This window comes from Ictalurus furcatus, chromosome 4 (assembly GCF_023375685.1).
Source record: "Ictalurus furcatus strain D&B chromosome 4, Billie_1.0, whole genome shotgun sequence".
Lineage (NCBI taxonomy): Eukaryota > Metazoa > Chordata > Actinopteri > Siluriformes > Ictaluridae > Ictalurus > Ictalurus furcatus.
The window spans coordinates 2,941,683-2,962,686 of record NC_071258.1 but is presented as its reverse complement, the minus strand read 5'-3'; the positions used below and the strand labels follow the sequence as shown (position 1 = coordinate 2,962,686).

The 21,004-nt window shown below is 39.3% G+C and overlaps 2 protein-coding genes across 4 annotated transcripts; both read left to right on the top strand.

Annotated features, from left to right (window-relative positions):
• Positions 1-4,128: 4,128 nt before the first annotated feature.
• On the top strand, positions 4,129-9,060 carry LOC128606416 (dynein regulatory complex subunit 4-like). The gene is made up of 9 exons (XM_053622525.1): positions 4,129-4,269; positions 4,505-5,389; positions 5,978-6,175; positions 6,286-6,492; positions 7,346-7,400; positions 7,502-7,707; positions 8,121-8,288; positions 8,604-8,690; positions 8,828-9,060. The coding sequence occupies exons 1-9, from the start codon at positions 4,267-4,269 to the stop codon at positions 8,927-8,929; spliced, it is 1,911 nt and encodes a 636-aa protein (XP_053478500.1). The 5' UTR covers positions 4,129-4,266; the 3' UTR covers positions 8,930-9,060.
• A 1,775-nt stretch (positions 9,061-10,835) lies between these two features.
• On the top strand, positions 10,836-20,627 carry mthfsd (methenyltetrahydrofolate synthetase domain containing). 3 transcript variants are annotated; one of them, XM_053622527.1, is made up of 8 exons: positions 10,836-11,149; positions 11,243-11,346; positions 12,105-12,218; positions 12,817-12,930; positions 13,020-13,110; positions 13,195-13,307; positions 14,903-15,028; positions 17,894-20,627. In XM_053622527.1, the coding sequence occupies exons 1-8, from the start codon at positions 11,122-11,124 to the stop codon at positions 18,413-18,415; spliced, it is 1,212 nt and encodes a 403-aa protein (XP_053478502.1). In that variant the 5' UTR covers positions 10,836-11,121; the 3' UTR covers positions 18,416-20,627. The 3 variants fall into 3 exon arrangements, with proteins under 3 accessions (XP_053478502.1, XP_053478501.1, XP_053478503.1); XM_053622526.1 differs by lacking the exon at positions 12,105-12,218 and adding an exon at positions 12,265-12,378 and having other exon boundaries at positions 10,839-11,149; positions 17,894-20,626; XM_053622528.1 differs by lacking the exon at positions 12,105-12,218 and having other exon boundaries at positions 10,839-11,149; positions 17,894-20,626.
• Positions 20,628-21,004: the final 377 nt, after the last annotated feature.

Sequence of the window (21,004 nt, the reverse complement as noted above, 5' to 3'; positions counted from 1 at the left end):
TGGAAACTCTACGAAACACAAGAGAAAAGATTTGTGTGTGTATTTCTAATACAAAACAGAGCTATATGTGTATGTGTTAAATGAGATGAGAAGAGGCCTCCTCAGGGCAGCTTGATTGTGAATGTTCCCCTTTCTCATCTGTTGAGGATGTGTTGAGGTGAGATGTGATGAGGCCTCCTAAGGGCTACTTGATAGCAATATTGTCTCTTGCCACAGCTGGACAGCGCTTGATGTGGCTGGCGTGAATCCACTGGAGTTGTGAATCCGTGAGGACAGCAGTATGCGTAACGGCCACCACCGCTGCTTCCATGACCTTTCATGGTTTTAGACTTTTGACGAGAATTATGTCACCTGGAGGAAAGAGTGAGTAGGCCGTTCTGTGGGCAGAGAGAGAGAAACAGAAACATCACTGTGTATACTGTTCAATTTTTCAATGACAGCCTGAGTGTAATCGCCACCAATCACGTCCAGATCACCTGTAAAGCCAACACCTGGGTTACCCTTAGTCTATGGAGTGGGAAATGGTCTGCCCATAATGATCTCAAAAGGAGACAATTAAGTTTTCTGATTAGGACTCATGCGAAGTTCGCATAGGGCGGCAGGTAATAAATAGATCGACCCAACACTTGAGGGGTTCTCTAAAAGCCCCTTAGTAATGCGTTCCTTAATGGTGCAATTTTTTCCTTCCACAATACCTGAGCTCTGGGGATGATATGGAATAAAAAAAATGCCACTCTATGTTTATATACTTGCATGTTTATATAAACATTTGTAAAGTTTATATACTTTCTGTGTTACTATGGAAACAAAAGGTGTCACTATCAATAGTTTTGGGGGATACCGTACTGTGGGATTATTTCTTTTGCAAGAATTTTAATGACGGTATTGGCATTTTCCTTTGCGCATGGAAAGGCTTCTATGTATTTAGAGAATTTATCCACGATAACTAGAAGATATTTGAGACCTCTGATAGCTTGCATGTTTGTGAAGTGTGAATTTGTAGTGTCTCAAAAGGACCAATAGGTGGTGGTAATGCATCATGTTTGCCGGTTTTCCCTTGTACATTTACTCTTGCTCAAGTTAAGCATGCGTGGAGGAGTAGAATTTAACAGCTTTTGTGAGTGTCTCGAATACAAAACCTCAATGTTATCGCAGAGATTACGCCTCTTCACGTGACATGAGAAACACCGTGAAAATGGCGCACGAGGAACGGAAGGACGGACGACGGAAGAGCGAGACGGCCATCGGGGCAGTGTATTAAACCATCAGTGGGCGATGGGGAACAACCTTCTGAGGACCAAAACATGAAGTCGTCTGGAGACACCTGTGTCTGTAAAATAGCAACATCAATGTCACAAGGAGTCAGAGAATGCGAAAACGTGAAAAATGGAGACATTATTCTGCACAAAGGGGCCCGAGCCCTCTTTCAAGACCCACCTAGCTACTTCATCAGCAAGTGAATTTCCACGGACCTGTTCTGTGTTACAGGAGTCATGACCTTTAACCTTAACAATAGCAAGCCTGTCAGGTAAGAACGAGGCTTCTAAAAGATCAATAACGAGCGTGCAGTCGACATGGGTTTACCATCAACGGCACGAAACCTACGAGCATGCCATATCTTACCAAAATCATGTGCGACACCAAAAGCATAACATGAATCAGTGTCAATAGTAACAGTCTTACCCTTAAAGAGACGACAACCACGTGTGAGAGCAACGAGTTCGGCAGCCTGAGAAGAATTAAATGGGATAGAGTGAGCCTCATGAACAATATTTGGTAATGATCACACAGAGAAGCCACATGTCTGAACGAGGCCTACTTCATTAGTATGCTTTGCCCATAAAGTTTTAGGCACAGAGGCAAGTGCATCAGGCAGCGAACGCTCCGTGCAGTCAGACTCGTGCTCTTCATCACCCACATGGCAGACAGAAGAAAAACACAGATTAGATGGAGTTAACAGATTGAATCTACCATCATGCATTGTAAGAGAACACTTCAGTTTAAACATTAAGTCTCTACCTAGTAGGTTGAAAGGAGAAGACGGAATGATGACGGATTTGTAATAAAACATGATATCAGGATGGGTTGAGCACGCTCGATGGACAAGTTGTTTAGACGTGTTTAGAAATGTGATGTATTAACTAAAAAGAATACACACGAGACACATATCCGACGTCAGTGCCACGTTTTTACCATAGACATATAAATACATGCCGCACTGGCCGCTGGATCGTATGTCAACATCGCCGCCATATTGGTCTGGGCAAAAGTAATAAGTCTCAGTTTATATTATAGTTTATATTATAAACTGAACTGCCCATAATCGAGATTTTCGTCTGTACTGACATTTTTCATGGCTATCGTGATTTAATAGCTTGTCATCAAATTGTGGCTTGTTATTGTTATTATTATTATTATTATCATCATCACATAAATTTTTTTACCACTGTAACTGTAAATGTTTTACTGGATCCATAAAGGATTATCTTATAATTATCTTGGTAATTGTCTGTTTGGAGTATATCTGTATCCTTTCATTGCTAATAAAATATAGAAAGCAGACAGACTGCCAGCGTCTCACGATTTGATTTGTATTCGCCGATTTTGTTCTATTTTGGTACAATGATGGTCAGTTGTTAACACTTAAACCCGCACTATTTCGATTTTTTTTTCTTCAGTATTTAAAAATGAACGAGCTTTGCTAACAGAATTCTGACCTGGAGCACAAGAAAAGCTAAAACATGGGGTTAAGACAGAAAAAATCCATTTCCACAATGAAATTAAAAACTTTATGCACATTTGATGTACAATATAATGAAATTATATTACATTAGGGACGTCTCAGCATTTATTAACCGAGAAAAATAAGCCAATTCTATGCTTGACGAGCGTGAGTTTTCACAATTCCTTATGACAATGAAGCATTTTCCAAGTCTGACTATGGAGATTGTAAATACCTGGAGACAGAACCTTTTTTGTACACCATGTAGATCATAAACACAGCCTGGTTTGGGAACAGCACCATGCAGGACAGACGAGCTCTCCAGAGGGTGGTGCGAACAGCCGGGCGTATCATCCACACTGAGCTCCCTGACCTGCAGTCCGTCTACAACATGTGGTGCTGGACCAAGGCCAGGAAGGTAATGAAGGAGCTCAGCCATCCTAACAATGGACTGTTCTCTCTGTTACGGTCAGGGAAATGTTTCCGCTCACTGAAGGCTAACTCAGAGAGAATGAGGAGGAGTTTCTCTCACAGGCGATTCGGACCCTCAACCAGGGGAACACCAAGGACTAGAACTGGACTCACACATAGGCCTACAACATCCACTAACTACCTCATCCTGCCTGTTATTGCATTTTATATCTTACATTCACTCATCATATTTTGCACTCCCTACAATTTGCACACCTCATTCATACAGTTTTTCTACTCCATTTAGTATAATTGTACATTTTTACATTTACATTTATTCCTTTAGCAGACGCTTTTATCCAAAGAGACTAACAAATGAGGAAATACAAGCAATACGTTTCCTTTTAAGTTTTGTAATTTTACTACTTTACTACACATAATTGTGATTTTGTATTATATTCTAAATTGTAATTTTTTTTTATTTTCTATTCATATATTCTAGTTTTATTCTCTCTATATTATATTCTTTTTCCCGCCTTATTTTTTCTTATTATATATTTTGATCTTTATTATATTCGATCTTATTTTTTATTCTCTTTTACATGTCGGTGCGGTCGTAAAAAGCATTTCACTGCGCGTCAAACGATGTATGTTTATGTATGTGACAAATAAAATTTGATTTGGTTTGTTTATATTCTATTCTATTTGTTTATAGGGCAGTCTTGCCCGGATCAATATGGCGGACACGTTAACATATCACGCGCCAAAGCGGGGTCTATATACTGTGTGTCTCTGGCGCCATCTACTGCAACTTCACCCAAATCAACGGCTTGATTTCTCTTCTCGCGAGATTTGAACACGCTGGGTTCTTGTATGTACGTACGTGCAGTGACGTCATAGGTCAGAATCAGAATTAGAATCACTTCAATTATGACGCGCATCACCGCTGTGTGTGTGTATATATATATATATGTGGGGAGAGAGAGAGAGAGAGAGAGAGAGAGAGAGATCAGTGGTTTATGTTTACAAGCAATTAATTTGTCTTGGTGTACTGGTGATTAATAATAATAATAATAATAATAATAATAATAATAATAATAATAATAAAGTTATTAGCTAATTAAAGCAAGATCATGGTAAGTATAAATATTATATTTTGAGCAAATAAAATATTTGATCAATTTAAAGGGTTAAATATTTTTCATAGTTAACAGGCTAGATTTCAATAATCAATACAGCTTACTTATAGTTACAAACCACTAGGTAGTTAAATAACATTAGAGCCTAGTCTAGTCTTTTGTTGTTAAATGTGTGTTTAAGGTTTAAATATGGAGTTAAGGCTATATAAACTAACTTTTATTACTGTTTCAGCCTCCAAAAAAGAAAGGAACAGGGAAGTCTGTGGAGGAAAAGAGCAGTACTGTAGACCAAAAACCATCTACAGCGAATGTAAGGCTCTGTACTTTAACCCGAAAACCATCTATAGAGAATGGAAAGAGCAGTACTGTAACCCGAAAACCATCTATAGAGAATGGAAAGAGCAGTACTGTAACCCGAAAACCATCTATAGAGAATGGAAAGAGCAGTACTGTAACCCGAAAACCATCTATAGAGAATGGAAAGAGCAGTACTGTAACCCGAAAACCATCTATAGAGAATGGAAAGAGCAGTACTGTAGCCCAAAAACCATCTACAGAGAATGGAAAGAGCAGTACTGTAGCCCAAAAACCATCTACATCGATGGAAAAGAACGATACTGTAGCCCAAGGACCATCTACTGCGGAGGAAAAGAGCAGTACTGTAGACCAAGGACCATCTACTGCGGAGGAAAAGAGCAGTACTGTAGACCAAGGATCATCTACTGCGGAGGAAAAGAGCAGTACTGTAGACCAAGGATCATCTACTGTGGAGGAAAAGAGCAGTACTGTAGACCAAGGACCTACTGTGGAGGAAAAGAGCAGTACTGTAGACCAAGGACCATCTACTGCGGAGGAAAAGAGCAGTACTGTAGACCAAGGATCATCTACTGCGGAGGAAAAGAGCAGTACTGTAGACCAAGGACCATCTACTGCGGAGGAAAAGAGCAGTACTGTAGACCAAGGACCATCTACTGTGGAGGAAAAGAGCAGTACTGTAGACCAAGGACCATCTACTGTGGAGGAAAAGAGCAGTACTGTAGACCAAGGACCTACTGTGGAGGAAAAGAGCAGTACTGTAGACCAAGGACCTACTGTGGAGGAGATGTCGAAAGAGCAGGTAAAGTTTAAGAAATGTGCAAATTGTCTTATCCTAGCTAAATCACTTAAATATAAATGTATAAATATAGTAACCCATAATCATTGAGCACGGACTGAGGCGTGATGAGCTTAACATACACACGAGTGCAAAAGTTTTTGAATCTTGGAAAAAAAAAAACCTACCTAATGCACCTTTAACTTACATCAACAAGACTTTTAGTGTGTTCGGTCTATAGTGTATGCTATCTATGGAATAAACTACTTGGGGAGGTGCTGTTATAGGAAATAATCAACAATGGTGTGGTGTGATGAAGCAGCGTTACTGTTACCACTTTGAAGTTGATTAGTTTCCTATAACAGCACATCCCGAAGTGTTTCATTCCTCATGTTTCACGTAAGACACATTATTTTTTATACATTATAATTACATTTAACGTTGTGGAACGTCAATGAAACAAGCACTTACGATATAGCAGCTATAAACGCTTGTTAATTTTTGCACTGCACTGTAGATTCGCATTAACTAAGAATTGTTTTTTGTAACTGATTTGCTTTGTAACACTCCATTGTGTGCTGTAATTCACCACTAATGTTGATTCTCCATCAGCTGGAAAAACAAATTATCCAGATGCGTGAGGAGCTGGATCGGGAGCAAAAAGAGCGCAATTACTTCCAGCAGGAGAGAGATAAGATACATGACTTTTGGGAGATCACCAAATGCCAGATAGAGGAGAAGAAAGCAGAAATAAGGAACACGGATAAAGAACTGGAAGAATCTGCAGAGAAACATCAGCAAGAGATCAGGGTATGAGTAATAATGATCAGTGTTCTTCAGTGACTCAGAAAATGTCTAAAATGAAGTGTCTAAAAGGATGCATCTTATGTTCTGATGTTTTTTTTGTTTTTTTTTTACAGAAGTACAAGGAGAAGATTAAAGACATGCTGTTAGAACATCAAAATAGCATCGTGGAGTGTAAGCACGAGGGAGTGGTTGCCACCAAACTCCTGGAGAAAGAGCGGGCAGACCTGGAGAGCGAGCTGCAGAAAGACATACGCAGGCTGAAAGTTGATTCGAAAGAACAGGAGCTCTTGTACGAGAAATCCATCACGAGCCTAAAACTGGTGAGTGCTTGTTAGTCTGTTTATCATTAACCTTACATCACAGGTCTCAAACTCAAGTGTTTTCCCATCACACAGTTCTGAAACTCAGTGGATAAAATCAGGGATTATCTGTTGCATGTGATGTGATAACGTACCCAAAAACCATCCAGAAATGCCTGAGTGCTGGCCTTTAGTGTGATTCAGTGATTGGCTACTAATCCCAAAATGGATCCCCTAGTGTAAAGACCTACAAATAATGTTGAAAAAAGAAAAGTCGATGGAGCGCAAAGACAGAAGAGATGGGAAACTTAAGACATGTTTGTTCAGAGATAATCCCATGCGAGTTCTTCTTAAATGCTTTCCTTAATAAATATGAGCACCCAGGGTAAGGGTTTGGCTTAGAATAGATAATAATATGTTTTTAAAAAAAGAATAGCCTTAGATTTATGTTCAAGAGGTGAAGTCATACCTGATCCAGCTCCTTGTACCGGTACACCTTGCTGCAGAACCAAAAGTCCAGGGGGTGGAGTCTGCCTTGTTCCAGAACCTCCTACCTAGGCAGAATTTGAGTTTGAGCCTCCTGCCTTAGATTATGTGGTTTATGTCAGTCTTCAGTCACGTAATGTTATATCACCATGCACTAAGCAGTGTAGTGTGTCCATGGGTCCTTAAAAAGCCCTAATGTTTTTTTGCAATTACATTTTACAAATTAAAGGCGACAATAAGGATTAAACTGTCTCAATATCTTAAGCATAGAGCTTCGATTCTGTTCTTTCTTTCAGTGAGTTAGTAAATATAATGCAGATGTCTGTACTGGACCTTCAGATTATTCATCAATACTGTCATGTTAATAGACACTCATTTGTTTCCACAGAGCCATGAAAAGGAGATCACCAAGCTCAGAAGTGAATTTGAGGAAAAATTACGAGGTACTGTATTAACAGTGTCTGTCTTTGACTCTCCATGAAATGAAACGTACCTGTACATGGAGTATTGTACCACATCCTAACGTGCTGATGTTTATCTACAGTAATCAAGGCTACGTATGAGAAGAAGCTGGAAGAACAGCAAGAGGAGCTAGACCTGAGGCTCAAGACTGAAATACACGAGATTGAGCAACGGAAGAATGCCCACATTAAGAAACTGATAAAGAGCCACGATAAAGCCTTCAGTAATATAAAGAACTATTATAAGGATCTCACTTACGAGAGCGTGAACCAAATCGACTCGCTTGAGGTACGTTGAGTAGTTAGCTTTACCTTAGATTTATTCTTATAATCTATCTAGTATTGCTTAAGTCATCAGTACATCCATCCTTAAAACCTTAATTATTCATTTGCTGCAAATGGGTGTCACAGAAGTGCATCATTTATCTGCATAATCTCCATTTTGTTTGAAGCAAGTGTTCCAGGAAGTACTTTGATCTATCTATCTATCTATCTATCTATCTATCTATCTATCTATCATCTACCTATCATCTCTCTATCTATCTATCCGTCTCTTTTGCTTTGGTAAAATTGTTACTCAGTAATCATTCCAATGAGTCAGTCATAACTCCTCACCTATTTGGATCTCTGATTGATCTCAGCTTTATTCTGACCCCTGCGTGTCATTAAAGCTCGTCGTTCTCTCTTTGACTGTAATTACAGGAGGAAGTGGCTGAAAAGAACAAGAAGGATGAAACGTTGGAGAAGGAGAAGCTCAATGTGCTGCAGCAGAACAAGCAACTGACGGAGCTACTGCAGAAAGCCACGCAGGAAGTGTCAGAGCTGCAGAAACAGCTCACCGACTATCAGAAGAACAAAAGCTTACTGGCGGTATGTGTCTCTTTTAATCTCGGTCTGCACTGAAGTTGCGTCATCACTTTCACTGTTTAATTATCGTTCCATTATTACATACTACATAAATTTAGTTAGCTTGTATTATGTAAGGAATAACACCCTTGGAGGTGTGCTGTTATAGGAAAATAATGAACGACAAGTGCTGAAGTGGAGTTACAGTTACTGATTATTTTCCAATAACAGCATGTCCTGAAGTGTTTTATTCCTCTCATGTGTTTGAGAGGGTTACTGTGTGTGTGAGTACTAAACACACCACAATTTCTAACTGATCCCTTTTTATTCCTCCTTCAGGGAACGAAAGCACGTCTCAAAGTGGCAGATACAGAGCTGAAGGACCTGAAATTTGAGCATGGACTTCTGAAACACATATTCAGTAAGGTGAGCTAGAGAGAGAGAGAGAGAGAGAGAGAGAGAGAGAGAGAGAGAGATGGGGGGGGGGGGGGGGGAGAGATCCCTAAGTTATTTAAGGAATAAAGTTACTCAAAATCCCCTGTCTCTCATTTCATGGTCGTCAGATGAAGCAGGATTCTGATGAACTGTACAAGAAATTCGACAAGGCCATCCTGGAGGTGCAGCAGAAAGCAGCTTTAAAAACCTTCTTCAGGAGAGGAAACTGATGCTCAAACAGAGACCGGAGAATAAAGGGGGACCGCTTAACAAGGTCCTTCCTGCCCCCAATTTAGAGCCCAGTGCCTTCGGAAAGTATACATTTCCGTATTATAAATTCTTTATTTTAATATTTTGATATACTGGATTTGTGATTTCCATGAGCTGTAAGCCGTAATTATCAAGATTAAAACAAAAAAAGGCTCAAAATATTTCACTTTGTGTGTAATGAATCTAGAAAATATTAAAGTTCCACTTTTTTAATTAAATTACGGGGAAAAATGTACTTTTCCACAATATTCAAATTTTTTGAGATCTATATTAAAAAAGCATAAATAATAAGAATATATATATATATATTGAATGCTATTTTATTTGTACTTCCCTGTTCATTTCTTTTTCGGAGGCTGAAACAGTAATAAAAGTTCTTAGTTCTTAGTTTAGCCTTAACTCCATATTTAAACCTTAAACATACATTTAACCACAAAAGACTAGACTAGGCTCTAATGTTATTTAGCTAACTAGTGGTTTGTAACATATCCCAGATAGCAAGGTGACATTGATTCAATGTTGAAATTACATCAGAATCATCAGCACATTGGTTGAGGTTGAATATTCAGTGCTAAATAATATTGAATCAATGTTGAGAATTCATTGCTTTTCGGTGTTGAAAAGACAAACAGTGAATCGATGTTGATTTTTGGTCAGCTTCATTTCCCCACTGGTGGGGTTTAGATTTAATTTCAATCCATCCGTCCCCTCATTCACCACAGCGCAAATCACCTGATTGAATTTCGGTGAAATTTAGTGAGCATATAGATGCTCCTCAGAGGATGAATCTTGTTAATTTTGTGACCTCATGACCCTTCCCTCTAGCACCACCAACAGACAAATTTCTGGCTTCTGTACTTACTACTTACATTCAAGCTGTAAGCTGTGGCATTCACATGATGCTCGGCTGGTATTAAGTGCCCCAGTGGGCTACGAAAACATTCCCCATGCCATCACACCGGTTGGGTTCATGGATTCATTCTGGTTGATATCTTTGCAGCAGAACATCCTCTAAAGTCACTGCAGTACTGAAGTACTTAAGTGCAATGTTTCAACATATAATAATATAAAGCTGAAATTATTTATGGATTCATGGTATTTGTAGATCATTTTACTTTGTCTCGGTATCAGTTGACCGGGCATGTGAATAAGACTAGTGGACTATTTAAGCCATCATTTCTTCTCTTGGTTTTATTGTAATTACAGTAACTGAAGCAGGATTAGCATGGGGAAAGTTTCAGTAAAGCAGTTCTGTTATTTCAGACATCAAATATGTTTGTACTAAAGTTTCCGCTTCAGAAAACAGATACTTTTATAACTGTTATGGACGTATACAATATATTGGTGTGTATTAATTAATGAACAAATTTAGCCTCTTCTTATTTCTTCAGGTTTCTCTGTATTAATTGTTAAAGAACTGTCTTGTATGTAAAAATAGTATAGGAGGATTTTTTGGTAACATTTTAAGATGTTTCAGATATTTTCTTTTTTTTTGGTTAAAATCGGATGAAATGTTTCATCTTAACAAAACTATTGCAATTGCAGGTAACTCGTCTCAAGACAAAAAGATTTATGTGCACCAAGTTTAGGGGGAACGGTGGCTTAGTGGTTAGCACGTTTGCTTTGCACCTTCAGGGGTTTCCTCTGGGTACTCTGGTTTCCTCCCCCAGTCCAACGACACGTTATAATTTGTGTTAAAATTGTCTGTTGTGTGTGTGTGTGATTGTGCCCCGTGATGGGTTGGCACCTGGGATAAGCTCCAGGCTGCCCGTGACTGTGTATAGTTTAATCGGTATCGAAAATGAATTGATGGATGGATCGAAGTTTGGATAAAGTTATCAAAACTCATACACACTTGTCTTATTATCTTTCTCCTGATTCAGAAAAAAATCTCAAAGCTACTTCATGTCAGAATTCCGACTTACATTAGCAGCTTACATGTAAACAAAAAGTAATATAAAGCCTAAAAGGAACGCTTTCAGAAGGAAAAACCACACAACATTTGACCATTGTAGGCCACCGTAGCTGACCCGGAAGTGCGCTTTATTTTGATAAGCAGCAGCTGTTGATGTCGCTTTGCGTTTAGGAGCCATGCAGGAGTGTGCTCTCTTCACTGTCATCGCCATTTAAAGCGTTTTCAAGTTTCTAAACTATGCAAACTGCTATAATTATTCCTGAAGGTATGTGAAAGTGATTTTCTGTGCTGTATTTGATCGTTAAACCCGAGCTTGACCCGCATTTCTGGACGTTTTAATGCCTGTTTTCTCTGTTAGAGGCGACTAAATGGGACATTCGCCAAAAAGTGTGGGATTATATCGAGACTAAAGACCTGGCAACCTTTCCCCGACCTGTGCACCACAGAATCCCAAACTTCAAGGTCATATTACACTCTTTAATAAGCACATTTATGTTGTCCTACTGTACTGTCTGTTAAAGAACATTAAGCAACACCTACTGGCCTGAAAGAGAAAAATGTCAGGGCACTCTAACATCATTAACCAGTACGAACAATTTTGTTTGCATTTTAAAGACAAAAGTTTGCTCATTCATTTCCATTTCCCAGAATCCAGAAAAATTCCTTTTAGCAATCATCAGTCCAGGCTTTCTCTCTTTCTGAGCTCAGTGTCCGAGATCATGGACCTTGATGCTGTTTTATGTGAAGTGTGCCTCGTCGTTACTAGTTACACTAACAGATTCACTTCTTCCACGCATGCTTTCCCCCAACCTTACTGACATAAAATTAAGATACACTGGCCACAGATCAGATAGGATTAAACTGTGCGCTCCAACTTTATGTAAAACAGGGAGGTCTTGGAGATCTTGGACGCTGCTGGTGTTACAATCAAATAAACTTTGTATTTTGTTCAGTCTGAATCCATTAAACTTGTGTCCTAGAGTCAGACGTATGTCTGGGTCACGTGACCAAAGCTCTGGTTAATTCGTAACACTAGACTGTTGTTTACTGTTACACGTTTAACTAAGAGATCACTGATAATATTATACTCTTAAACATGACAGGCTTTTGTTGTGGTTATTTACCTGAGTAATAGGAAAATATGATTGCTGTTGGACTCCCATTGCCGCCCTCTGCTCTCTCTCTCTCTCTCTCTCTGTGTGCGTGTGTGTGTGAGACAGGCTGCTACAGCGGCCTGCGACAGGCTTCCCGTCCTGCAGGAGTTCCGGTCCAGCAGCGTTGTCAAAGTGAACCCGGATAAGCCACAGGAGCGAGCTCGCTTTCACACACTGCGTGTGAGTGAGTCGTGTCTTGTTTTAAAATTTTTTTGTGTCTCTTCAGGGGGCTCATGGGGCGTGCGGGAAGATCGTGGGCTTTGAGATCTTCACCAAATGCAATGAAATCAAAGTGGATCCTGATAAACCCCTGGAAGGGGCTCGATTAGCAGCGCTGCAGGTGAATTTATAAGTGAAAGTGTTCGGATTCTGTCCGTTATGTAAGGAATAAAACACACCGGAGCGTGCAGTTATAGGAAAACAATCAGTGTTGGAGTGGTGTGATGTGGCCGGTGTGAAGCAGAGTTACATGTTCTCTTATTAGTGTTAGAAACATTAACGTATTAGAACAAGCGCATTAATATAAAGCCGTGATGTGCAGCTGCACTACTGTCAGACCTGCTGTTATAGAAAATTAATCAACACCTTCGGAATTGAGAATTCAATTCAATGTTGCTTTGGAATAAATGTTGAGCTCACACACTTCCTAATGTGCTCTGTGGAAAGTGCTACATTTTCTTCTTTTACGGTTTATGCAGACTTCATGTTTTCTCATCTCAAATGCGGTTTAAAGGATCCGTTTTTTTAGGAAAACGTCATCCCTGTATTTTGACTCCAGGCTGGAAAAACACTGCTGGTCCCGACGCCTCGCCTACGGACAGGACTGTTTAACAAAATCGTTCCTCCACAGAACGCCACCAAGGAGGATCTGCGAGTGTGCTCTACGTCTCAGGTGACTCTCGCACACTCGTATCGTATGCACGTCACGTATCGTTTCATCGTTTTGTCATTGCAATGACATTCGTTGTGTTTTTGTTTCAGGGTGTTAAAGAGTTCAGCGTCCCAGTGGGTTTAGACTCGAGAGTTCACGTGGACCTGGTTGTGGTTGGATCTGTTGCTGTGTCTGACAAAGGTAAACTAATATGTAGTTCGTTATCTCGTGTTTATTTTCCACTTTTTATTTATTTATTTATTTATTCATTCGTTCATTTTTCAGGATACAGAATTGGGAAAGGTGAAGGATATGCAGACATGGAATATGCCATGATGGTCTCAATGGGCGCTGTGAATGAATCCACAGTGGTCGTGACTGTTGTTCATGACTGCCAGGTCAGAACCCTTTTTAAAAAAAAAAAAAAAAAAAAAAAGGTCTATTAACACAGCGCTGTTGAATTCTTGAATCTGATTGGTCGGAATGGTGTTGATTAATATTCTGTAACAGCAGCTCTGACAGTAGTTCTGGCTGCAAGGCAAATCGCAGGTTTATATTAAAGCACTTGTATTAAAATGTCATCGTTGCATAGGGACTGGTATGGCACAATTGTTGCTATGGTGATGGTTTCTGTAAGGAGAAATGTGTTTATAGTGGATCTAAAAAGTCTACATGCCCCTGTGAAAATGGCAGGTTTTTCTGATGTACTTTCTTTGGGGTGACAAGTCACTTTAATTGATGGCAGGTGTATACTAATTAGCATTGAACGTGTGTTTTATAAGTGATTGGCTGATTCTGAACACTGCTACATTCCCACTTATAAAAGGGTGTGCACATTTATGTAAGCTTTATATTGGAAGATTTTTCCCCAGTAAAATGATTCTTATTGATTGTTCACCTTAATTAATAGGTAAAAATTTCACAATAAAGGTAGGAAAGGTTCTGACATGATTTATCTTGGTTTCATTTGTTTTACATCGCAAAAACCCTGCCATTTTAACAGGGGTGTGTAGACCTTTTTAGATCCACTATGTTTAACATTTATGGAAGGAGTCTCCAGTGTCAGGGCTTAAAGTAACGGTCAGAGGTAAAACCGTAACTTCAAGTTTTCTGGCATCTTCAGGACAGCGGAGTTTATGCTTTTGTCTCGGTAACATGACGAGCTGCTGAATTTATTGAATTACATTACTCGAATTTACAGACATTTCTCCTGTTCGATTCTGTCGACGTACATTTTATTTCTCCTGCTTTTAAATTTGCCGTTTCAAAAGGTGTCATTGTGTCTGTTCTGGTCATTTATTGGCACAATTTCCTGATAATTTCACAGGAATTATCAGCAAGAACAGCGCTGAGAAACGGTGCTAATGAAAGTCCGACAGGAAATCAAATTCATCCCCTGTCATGTGCGGCAGATCCGTGAATCTAATCTCTAATCCATCTGTTTGTGTGGGAGAGCGAGGGCGAAATCTAAGCACGATAATAATGCTTCTATTCGAAATTATGTGTCATGTCACACCTAAAAAATAAACCCAAACACCGTATGATTCCTCGTGACGCACCATAGAAACAAAAGCTGCATTTTTGCACTTTACCTCCAGTTCTCTTTGCAGAACAGGCGATCGTCACTTCCTGCATTTCCCTAAGCAATCCTTCCTTCACGTTTTCTCTTATATTTTTTTTAAATCTCTTTTTCTCTTATTACAAAACAAATTTAAAGTCGCATGACGGCTCTTCCGTTTATTTTCCTGAGAAAGCAGGATTTGGGATCAGGTGAGCTTCGGCACGGATCTCTCCAGGTGAAAGTTCGTGTATTGTGTGAGCCTCATCGACGAGCGCTCGTGTTCTACAAACATCCTAACATATCACAAGAACTTTCCAGCTCTCCGTGCCAGCCCCTGTCCAAAAATACTGAATACCTATTATTATTATTATTATTATTATTATTATTATTATTATAAATTCAGTGTACTCGTGTTTTGTATGTAATCAACAGGTTGTGGACATTCCAGACGGACTGACGGAAAGTCACGATCTCACCGTGGACTACATCCTCACACCGAGCAGGATCATCAAGACCGAGTGTAAGATCCCCAAACCACAGGGCATCATTTGGTCAAAGGTAAATCTAAACACACGGACCACTACTACAGTTTTAATATTATATGGTTTAATGCAAAAGATTGCATCTTCTTAGGAAAAATTAAATAAGTCAGAAATGTTATTTGTGCCAACCACATGAGCTCTTATTTAGTAAGAATGCCCTTGTTACTGAGATTGTATGTTCCTGTTTGAAATTCATGTTCTGTGGTTGATAAAATCCCTTGAATGCGACACAAATCTTCTTAATTACATGTTTACACACCTTTTGCTTTTATAACCGCTTTCACCCTCTTTACAGCCTCGGAACATTTTTCTGGATCAACTGTAAAACAGATTCCTTTCACCCAAAAATCTTAGGGTGTGCAAACTTATGCACCGTATATACACCCGGGAAGTACTACGGCATCTCCATAAAAATCTCTCTAACTTATTGTTTTCCACAACAAACAAATGCTGAAAGCCTTACTTGTTTTTAAACCCCCCCCTCTATTTTTGGGGTTACCAAGTCAAACATATTTTTTATATACATCCTTATAAAGCAAGTTTGCTTATGTTGTGTGAATTAGTGATCATGTGACCATGTTTGTTATCCGCCGTGGCTTTGAGTCACTTAAGTTAGCCAGAATCCAGAGCTCCGTGAAGGTCAAGTCTGATGTTCAGAAGATTTGTGGTTCTGGCATTCATGCCTTTTTTTTTTTTTTTTTTTTCTCCATGGAAACGGAGTAGTCTGGAGTCGATTTGATGCGAATATTTGCGTTATAGTAATAGCCTTGAGCAAAAAACACGGTGTCTTCGTGAAAAAGCCACGTACAGCTGTGCTTAATTTCCTAGAACGTAGTTTTAAATGCTATACTTTATTATTATTTAAATCAATTATGGAAACCAGAGTGGAAAAGGGTTTACATACACACTAATAATCCTATTAAATTTGGGTTACCATCAAATTTAGCACACTGCTCTATTTCATTTTGGATTAAAGGCAGTGTTAAGTTTCAGGAGATCTGAAGCCCGTGAAGAGAGCAAGGAGAGCCGTCCTATTAGCAGAAAGAATGGACTTCATTTGACTTTTCAACGTCAATGGTGATAAAGTGGTGGTTTTTTTTTGTGTTATTAATTTAAAGTGAGCTTGTAAATATATATTTGCCTTTGAAGTGATGAACGTTTAACACGAGCAGCAGGAGGTTTGATTTAAAAAAAAAAAAAATCGCAAGTTCCTTTTCAGTGGGTTTATTTGCAGGATGCAGAGCGACTGTAGAGGTTCAGAAGTTCTGTATTTGAAAATAAATTGACCGATTTGACGTTTTCCCGTTGTCTGATTGCTTAACTGCATGTTAATGAGTTGGATGTGTTACTGGTGAAATCGGTTATTTTGCAGTTATAAGATGAATTGTGGGGTGCCTGTGTTTCTCAAATGATAGAATTGACTAAATCGGAGCGATCCTGAGTCCTTAAGAAGTACCAGAGTTTGAAATCAAGCTTCAGCAGCTAAATAGAACGTGGAATTATCTGTCCTGTGATCCACAGCAGTTCCTCAAATGAAGGCACGAATGTCCATTTCAGTAATGGAAGGTTTTCGATGAATTGAATTTGGAAGTTATTTTATTGGTAAAATACGGATTAATCCGGTGGAAGGATCTTCGAAAGGGTTCGAATTGAAAACATTTTTTGGAAACCAAGAAAACAAATGAAAAATAGTCAAATGAACCCTTAAAGGACTCGTCAAAAAGCTGAGTGGTAGTAACTGGGTTGCACAAACTTTAAATGACTGGTTATTAATTTCTTCTTAACAAACTGAACTTTACTGTCTTGGTACTTGGTAGATCCTTAGGGGGGGAAAAAAGGTTCTTGCAGGGTTCTTTAAGGAATTATCAGAGAAATAATGGTTCTTAGACGCCGAAAAGCGTTCTGCTTAGACCTCTTTTAAATCAGAACACTGCTCACGTACAAGAACTCGTCTGGACCAAGCACCCCCGTCCCCCTTCGCCACCTCAACACTGTCCTTGAGGCTTACGTTCTCGCACGCAATCTGCGATCGGCTAACGACCGAGTTAGTAGTGCCTACTCGGCGTGGCTCAAGTTCCCTTTCCAGAACCTTCAAACTAACCGTCCGTCAGTGGTGGAATGAACTTCCAACCTCGATCCGGACCACAGAATCTGTCACATCTTCAAAAAACAGCTAAAGACCCACCTCTTCCGTGAACACTTAACTAACCCCTAAAATGCCAACCCCCAACATTATTTAAACTTTTGCTTAATCTGGCTCTTGCACCTCTACTCTACGCACCTCTACTCTACGTTAAAAGATCTTGTATAGTAGCATTACTTTGTATTGTTCTCCTCTTGCTATATCGCTTTGCTTGTATGAGGAATCATTTGTAAGTCGCTTTGGATAAAAGCTAAATGAATAAATGTCGATGTAAACACGATTTGTTCAACCAAAGATTTCTTAAGTATTGTGTGTATATAAAAGTATTCGTGGAATGCTTTCACAATTGTAGGAACCGTGTAGCCTTGGTGATGTAAACTAAGATGAAAAATGTTCTGGAAATAGACTAAAAATCATAAGCACATGACTCAAATAGAACTAAACGATTATTATTATTTTGTTGTTGGAAGCTAAATTGGTTTTAAAAGACTAAAACAAAATTCAGATTAGCTTCCAACTTTAATCCTGGTACCAAGTGAGTTAAATATGTACAAAAATATCTCGGCTTGGCATTTAAAAAGATCTGGGAAAATATAAAAAATGAGATTTGCTGATTTCCAAAAGATTTATTTGACACTTTATAAAATTCTGCTTGGCTTTTTTCCACTCCACCAAAGGGGGACAGTTTCTAGAGTTTTCTCTGAAAAGCTGCAAACGTTGTTATTTTCATGTCCGCAGCTCGATGCAGAAATGCTGGAGAAAATTCCCATCCTGAAAAAACTGCGAGCCTTGGAGCAGAAGGCTGGAAAGGACGTGATGCTGAAAGCGTCCTCCGCTGAAAGTATGAAGACAAAACAGGAGCATAAACCTGAGCCCAAGCCCGGTCCTGATCCAAAACACCATCCTAAAACCCCAAGGCGAGATCATACACTTCCGCTTGAAGAAGCTGATTTGAAACGTGAACGCTCTCAGGCTCCTGTAAACACACTTTATTTAGGCGACCTCCCAGCTGGACTGCGTGTGAGCGAGCTGAAGCGTTTCCTAAGGGAGCGGGACGCTGTACCCGTTCGACTCACCTGGAAGGGGGCACAGCGCAGGGCGTTCCTTGAGTACAGTGATGAGCGAGCCTCGGATCAGGCCCTGGATGCCCTGCAGGGACTCTGCATTAACGGCCACACACCGCAGGTAGAACGAGCCAAAAGCCAAAAGAGCTTCCGTAGACCTGGTCCTACCAAAGATCTAGCAAGAACAAACCCATAGGAACAGCTCAGACTACAACCACCGTCAGTAATGTCCTAGAGGAGAGGTTGGAAGAGAAATCCAGAAAAGCTGTGAGATTTCAGTGGGAGAACATCATTTGATGCATGATCTGACAAAATGATTGCTCCTGGAAATAAAATTCAGAAATCCTTATGATTTATCATGTTTAAAAAATATTTATTAAAGATGCCCTTTCTTAATGTTTAACTTTTTTTTTTTAGACCTGTATTAATCATGTAGTTTCGAACAAGTAAGGAATAAAACTCGCACAACATGCCGTTACCGGAAAACAGTCAATAACGGGATAGTGTGAGGCGGTTATTACAACACTGAATTTATATCTATCTAATATATTTACAGTTGTGCCCAAAAGTTTGCATACCCCTTGCAGAATCTGCTAAATTTTAATACTGTTAACAAAATAAGACTGATCATAAAAATCCCATGTTATTTCATATTTAGTCCTGTCCGGAAGAAGCTATTTCACATAACAGATGTTTACATATTGTCCATAAGACAAGATTATAGCTGAATTTATAAAAATTACCTCATTCAAAAGTTTACATACCTTTTGATTATTAACACTGTGTCCGTTACCTGGATGATCCACGACTGTGTTTATGTGTTGTGAGAGTTCTTCATGAGTCTCGTGTTTGTCCTGAGCAGTTAAACTGCCCACTGTTCTTCAGAAAAATCCTCCAGGTCCTGCACATTCTCTGCTTTTCCAGCATCTTCTGCATATTTGACCCTTCTCCAGCAGGCGGCTATGTGATGTTGAGATCCATCCTTTCACACCGGGGACATCTGAGGGACTCGTACACGACTATTACAAAAGGTGCACACGTTCACCGATGCTCAAGAAGGCAACACAGGATACATTAAGAGCCAGGGGGAGGGGATGTAAACTTTTGAACAGGATGATCGGTGTAAATTGTTAGCATTTTGCCTTTGGGAGACATCTGAAGGGCAGTACTAAATAATAATAATAAAAAAAGAGATCTGTAAACAAAATAATTTACACCGATCATCCTGTTAAAAAGTTTACACCCCCTGGCTCTTAATGTATCATGTTGCGTTCTCGAGCATCAAAGTGAGACGTGTTTGCACAAATAAAGAGGACAAGGAAATGAAGCCGACAGCCACCAGTTTAGCATAGTGTTGCTAAACCTCATGGCTATTTCTTGTTATTAACATGATACTTGTCACTCCAGTGCAAAACCAAACTTCACCCAAAATCAAGCATATTTTGCCTGATTACTTGTGTAAATATTGTAAATATGGTCCTCTCGACACTTATCGTCTCACGGTTGGGCGAAAAATTCTTTACTATAGAGTGTAAATTCTATACTATAATATGTCATTTCCACTTATTATATATAATGTAGTAGACTACACCATTGATATATGCATCTATCAATTGTCTTCATCTTCTGAAACCAAAAGTATTCCACGGCCCCCCAGAATCGCTGACTCTGCTGTATGTGGTGAATCAAAACAAAGCGCTCAGGCTCTGTTCGGACGGGATTAGTTTTACACGCGGAGCGAGGGTAACTTCATCTTTTACAGGTGCTGCGTTCTGATTTCGACTGGGTCTCTGTTTTTCTTCCTCCATCTCCGATTCCAGGACATTCCAGCTGAACATACTTGCTGTTTGGGGTGGTCTGAGCCTTTTAGTGCTTTCTTGGTTAACTTTTCACAAGCAGCTGTTGTCCATAATGATTTTACGTCACTAAAATACAGTAGCCCACTTTATATGATACTCGGTATTATTTCTGTATCAACTTTTAGAAATGAGGCCAGATCTGGAAAAATCTGGGATTTATTAATTTTTTAAAGTAAATGTACAACATCTTGAATATTCAACATACAAGGTTCTGCACATGGGTCCCTATTTACACCTAAGCAAATGTGTGATATCGACAATGTTAACCGCTTCGTACAAAGGGTCAGAATTTCCTCGTGTCCGATCTCTTCTATTGAAGCGTGTGATCAGACATCACGCGGACGGATTGGATCTAAAATGGTTCATGAATGCACACTGTCATTAACGCAAAAACAAGGACAAACCAAATATTCTGGAACTCTTGTAGTGAAATTCATGTTAATATTTCTACGATTCTACTTTTGCAGTTTGAAGTTATCAGTAATATCATTTGTAATGAAAATTGTTGTGTTAAATTAGAAGAGATTGCATAATAGAAGCATTTTCACTATAGTGCTCTCAGACTCCTGGACCCCACTGTATGCCAGAATATCATACAGTGATAAAACATCCATTTGTTTGGAAAAGGAAACCTGTTCATTTTGCATTAATATATATATATATATATATATATATGTGTGTGTGTGTGTGTGTGTGTGTGTGTGTGTGTGTGTGTATATATGTATATATACACACAACAAAATTGATGTGCAGGTATTTAATTAAGCCTGTAGGCATCATCCCAAGAAACACATACCGTGAAAATTTTGATTTACTGTTCAAATGAATCGATTCAATAATGTGATTTTATAATGCGCTTAACTGATTTTCATGGCATTGAGTAAATCACACAGGAATTTGATTCGCTCCAGCTCTGTTTAACTTCA